The following is a 5966-nucleotide window of genomic DNA, read 5'->3' as shown; positions in this document are numbered from 1 at the left end:
TCAAACCTTGAATGACATGGCATCTCTACATGGACAACACAAGTGTCAAATGACACACACAAAACAACACATTACATTAAAAGTGACTTAACTCCAATAATGCATGAACTAAGCTATTACACACATATAAATTCACATATACAAAATAAAACACATTACAATGAGGTTTGAATCTTTTCCACTGATTCAACCTTGGCTATGTCATCTTTGTAGTAGTTTGAGCCTTAATTCCCCTTTAAACCTATGGTCAAATTCCTGCACACTAAATTCAAGCATCAGTATTCCAAGAAAATCATGTAAACAATAAGTACCTAAGTGAAATAATCTTTATCTCATTCAACATTAGACTTGCATTTATTTCATCATCTCAAATTAACTTTCCCTTTCTTAATCATTTCAAATATAACCTTCAAAATATTAAAATATCAAACTTACATATCACATTCGACATTTGAGTTCCATACTTCATTCTTTTTAATTAAATTACTTTTTCTAATAATTTCCATGTAAAATGCTCAAAATACTATAACATCAAACTTTACTTATCATAACATGGTCAATTTAATATTATGAATAGCTTCATAGTCTATTTTTATCATTGTGACAAGATGTTGAATCCACAACTATTGAATTCCTAGGTATGCGGGTTAGGTCTCAATGCATAACAAAATTTATTTATTTTTTTAACTCTAATTTCCACTTAAACATTACATTCTTACATTACAAGCATTTCTACCATTTAATTTCTATTAAAGAAATGCCAATAGCTTAAAACATGACTAGAATCATTAAATGCGTCAATTAGGTCATAATATGTAGAAGTAATTGCGGATCATCAAAATGCAGATAACATAACCCTACAGTCTTAGAAGTGTATCAATACATAGGATTAAAAATCACCGTAATACAATTATCTCATTGGTACTATGACGGATTGGGTGAGGCCTCACAGGCACAAGGACCACCCTCGATTTACTTTGTTCAAGAATAGTAGGTGATCCTTTGTCTGGTGGATCGCTAGGTTCCACGAGGAAATTACCATCTAGTGAGGGACCATTTGAATCCTCTTTATCTATAGAGTCCTCAATATAATCCTTATTTCCTTTTTGATCCTTCAACCTGCAAGAAATCCATCTAAATGTGCCTACAAGCCATTCATGCATAGTGCTTGGCTGCCATGGTCTAATTTCTCATGCAGTGCTCCATTCAAATTTCCTATCATGCTCTTCACCCTAGGTGCTTGCTACAACCAATTATATAATATTGTGTTAATTTTATAACAATAATTTTAATATTTTGTGTTGAAATATTTGTACTCTTGTGTTGAATATATAAGTTAGATATAAAAAATATTCACAATTCTTAATTTAACGATTTAGTCTATTTAAGTTGCATATATATCATATTTTATATAACTATGCAATGTTTTATTAATAAAAAATGATTTTTGTAAATTCATCTACTAAGATTTTTAGATTAAGTTTTGGTGGAATCTTTAAAAAGTCAATTTTTGGACACATTTGATTAGGTGTCCTATTTTAACAAGTTCTTTATGAGCTATGCCTTGAAACCTTAGTTGTAGGTAGTTAAGTGTCCATTTTACCTTTGTAAAAGAAAATGAAGGTCTTATGACATTCCATGCAACATGATGAAGTTAGCTCTCACAACTATTAATTCGTCTCCCCTACTTCTAACATATTAAATTTGGAACTTTCTTAAATAGACTTTTGGAAATCTCAATTAAGAAAAAATAATATAATTTTTTAATTGAATACCATCAAGTCATTATTTACTATGTTAATTAGGAAACAATATTCTTTAAAATATTTTATATTACGAATTTACAAGAATTTTTCTTGCATAACATTGAAAACAATATACGAACCTTCCAAAAATTAATTGATTTGTTTCATGGTACAGAATCAAAGAATCAAAGATAACAAATTGACTAATAAACTTTGACAATATCATTTGAACTTGATAATTTAAAACATGTTTCATACATACTCCTAGATATGTAAAAGTCTATGTTAACAAAATATTTTCAATACTTCACATCTTCAGTCCTACATTTTCAATACTTCACATCTTCAGTCATAATTCTATCTTAACATAGAAAAACAGAAGAAAAATAAAAATATAATATTAAAATATTTGAGTCTTACAATTTATTCGGTATTCTAATGAAGCATATCAAACCCCATCTTATTAATTCAACCTCTTACATTAAACAATCTGCGGAGCCATTGCACCCACCTAATGTGAAGCAATTTTTAATACCCATTTATTTTGTGAAATAGGTTGGGATGGAGTGTGGTCATTTGAGATAGGAGAGAGCAATTTTTCCACTTCCACCATGAGGGAAGAATCCTCCAGGCATTGATTCATTTCCACTGGAGTAAACAATCCTCAGGATCTCAGCCTGTGTTCGTGCATATGCCACGGAGTACTTATCACCTGCAAGAATGTTGCCACTCACTTTTCCTTCTGCTCCCTCCGTCTTATTTACCACCAGACCCTCGTCCACGTCTTCGGTGCGCCCAAGACTGTTTCTCAGCGTGGAAAGTTTGTCTGTGAACTCTGCAACGGTGTATGGGTATGGCCTCACCTTCTCGGACAACCTCTCGTATAACAATGCACGTATCACCGCATCCTGCCCGGACTCTACTCCAAGAAGGCCCGCTACAAGCTAATGTAGACAGATTGTACAAAATTTGGCAACTAAATGATGAGTCAAATTCAACAGAGATCAAATCAAAATTGCACGAAGTTTCAGTGTTCTTTCTGAATTATTTGTGCTAATTTTTTCTGATCATTTTTCACTTTCCCATGAAAATTTTGATGACAAATCAAGATTCAAATATCTTGACGATAAAACAGAGATTTTAGAGGAAATAAAATTCATATTGACTTTGAAAATCTCATAACTCTGGTGTGATATCGGTGTAATATAAGTAATTCTAGGGTTCCCGTTGTTAGGGTATAAGTATTTCTAGGGTCCACATGGTTTGCATTTCTTTATATTTTCCTTTTTAGTATAAAAATCTTCTATTATTTTTTTTTCAATATATATCTTTAAATTTTAATTAATATAAAAAACAAAAAAAAACATTCAACCAAAAAAAACATTCTATGATAAATAGTATTAGGGCTACTCACCCGTTTTGCTGTTGCAGATTGGAGCTGAGGATTGGTGCCAACATAGCCTGTAAGTCCAACATAAGGAATCAAATAGCTCGCAAGCAAATAATTCAGAGAGTTTGCATAAGGATCGAACGGTGGGTTCAGTTTGGTAAGGAATGCAGCATCTACTGCATTTGAAAATACTTCAGCACTGAGATTTAGTAGAGGCCGAGGAAAGCCAGGCACAGTTGCCTTTATAGCTCTGCATTTCAATCACGAGATACATAGACGCATTAAGTTTTTACAATCTATAGAATTCATATAACCGTTTTTGAATAAGGTTTTTACAATCCATGGCATTTGTTTACCTTTTTCCAATTAAGTTTTAATCTCAAAGAAAATTTGTATAAGAGTTTTAAATTAAATCGTACTGTGTTAATTTATTTTATTTTATGATCCATCTCGACTGGATAGTTTCTTATCAAAGATAGAGAAAACAATCTACTATCCATTTTAGATAAATGGTACATTAAAATCTAAAATCTAGAATAAGGAAACTAATTTTAAATATTAGGCCATTTGGTTGCTGGAATAGGAATAGAAAATTTTCTGTTTGATTTGTCAATTGGAATAGGGAATAGAAATACATATTCCTATTTTGCCTTCAAAATGAGCTTATATCCATTCCAAAAAATAGCTGTTATTGGAATAGCCATTCCTATTCCCAATATGCATTCTTATTTTTCATTCCTATGCCTGCAACCAAACTGACAGCATTTCTATACATATAGATTAAAATTAAGAAATTATATACCAAATTAGTAAATATGATTGAAAACAATTATCACTCCTAAACATCACATATTAAGGAAAGAGTCAAGTTTATCTATTGACACATACACAACACTGTACTGAGAATTTAATTAAGAAGCAATTATAACCAAGATTCACACAGAAGGTTGCTCATAGCAAACAAAGTTGGCTGAATATGATCGGAGAGAATTAGAGATCATAAGTGATGTAAATTATTGCTCGTTAGTGATATCACCCTTAAATATCATACTAAAAAAATTAAACTTACAAAAGTTAAACCATCTATATATTGACCAACATCGTATAAATTTTCTTTTTTAATCAGGCAGCTCATGGCTCACCTGAGGTGACCAACTTCTTGGTAAGCGAACTCCAGAATGATATCATGAACGACAGGGGTAAGATTGGCTTTGATGCCTCCCACTGGTGAAGGTCCCCCGGCAGGCAAATCTGGTGCAGCTACATCCAGACCATAGCCAAGAGCTCCAACCAGAAAGAACTCGGCCTCCAAATACTCTAAATTTAGAGGAAATTCGACTAAATCTACATCCCCACTCTGAACTTTCCCTGGAACGTAGCTTCCATTTTCCATGTAATTTATTTCTTTACCCTCGCACAGATATGCGAAAAAAAGGAAGCCCAAAAAGAAAGCAGTATATGCTAATTCAGCCATTATTCGCTATATTTTAACTTCAAAGCACTGCTATACTACATATATATATAGATGGATGCATGGATAGACACCACCTTCAATGCCTCCCATGGTTTTAAACATGGCCGTCTTTGCATAAGAATTTTTTGGGATTTGTTTGAGTCCCCTACGCAGCAAACTCTTTGACATTTTGTGTTTGTCTTTGCCCATAGAGCTGTGAATTAACAACAAATGGAAGATGGCGGTCTCTCTCATTGTTTATTTAGAAAAATCGGCCTTTTATTACATCAGAAATAATTTATTGTTATTTGGATTTTTTAATTTTATTTTTTTTAATTAGAAGTTGAGAGTTGGTAAAAGTGTCTATCTCCATACCTTGTCAATTTGAAAGTTTTGTCAAATATCATTTTAAGTTATTATCCTCAATTTTACTTAGTACATGGAAAATGAATTCTTTAATTTTATAATAAGAGAAATGGGGAGTGACTAAAATTCTTCGTTCCAACTAGATTATTATAATTAATTTGTTCTTTAATTGTTATTTTAAAAAATAATACTATTTTTTTTATTGTTGATAATATTATTTTGATATTTTTTGGAATTTTTTTCTAATTAGAAATAATACAATTTTTTTTAAAGAAAAAATTAAAAATAAATGAAATTCTTAAAAAATAATTTTAATATTTTAAAGTTTACAAAATGAAACATGTCATTTATAGTAAATATCATTTGTAAGACAATATTTTTAAAAGAACTTTATTTTTTAAAATAGGTAGGTAGGTATAGGTATAGGTATACATATAGGTATATCTATATAGGTATATAGGTATATCTATTTATAGGTGTATGTGTGTGTGTATATAGGTGGGTGGGTGTGTGTGTGTGTCCAAACTTTCTAAGTTATTTAAAAAATTTAATGGTTAATATTGTGATTATGTTATTTGCATATAAAGTACTTTCTTTTTACAAAAATCAAATAATAATTTATATCATTACATATTAATTTAGAATAACTTTAATTGATACCTTGTAAATATTGCATATTCAATTCAAATATCTCTATCAAGATATAGACAATGTTATAGGATAATTCATACAATAATTTTTTTTTCATATCATCCCATTTGTATTTATGAAAATACTTAAAAAAATAATAAATATATTTAACTTATCAAATTTTAGTATATTAGTATCTTTAAGGACCCATTTAATTTGAGGCTCTAAGACAGGGTCTATTAGAGTTCATTTTAGCAATTTCAAGATCATGATTGTATTTATGCTTGAGTTTTTGGGCCTATCATTTTATTTGTTTGAGGATTTTCACACTTCCTAGGCCTTGGATATCTACTTTTATACCAACCCTATCGGAACAAGGATG

General features: G+C 30.6%; 1 protein-coding gene across 1 annotated transcript; it reads right to left on the bottom strand.

Moving 5' to 3' along the window:
- Positions 1–2123: 2123 nt before the first annotated feature.
- Positions 2124–4672, bottom strand: LOC149536863 (ferritin-like catalase Nec2). The gene is made up of 3 exons (XM_089805323.1): positions 4278–4672; positions 3160–3385; positions 2124–2689 (listed from the first exon to the last, which is right to left on the bottom strand). Exons 1-3 carry the CDS (start codon positions 4607–4609, stop codon positions 2318–2320), a joined length of 930 nt encoding a protein of 309 aa, XP_089661449.1. The 5' UTR covers positions 4610–4672; the 3' UTR covers positions 2124–2317.
- Positions 4673–5966: the final 1294 nt, after the last annotated feature.

Source organism: Cupressus sempervirens, chromosome 10, assembly GCF_028749045.1.
Source record: "Cupressus sempervirens isolate cs-2001-9-10 chromosome 10, ASM2874904v1, whole genome shotgun sequence".
NCBI lineage: Eukaryota > Viridiplantae > Streptophyta > Pinopsida > Cupressales > Cupressaceae > Cupressus > Cupressus sempervirens.
The sequence above is the reverse complement of the archived record's forward strand: the minus strand, read 5'-3'. Positions and strand labels throughout refer to the sequence as shown.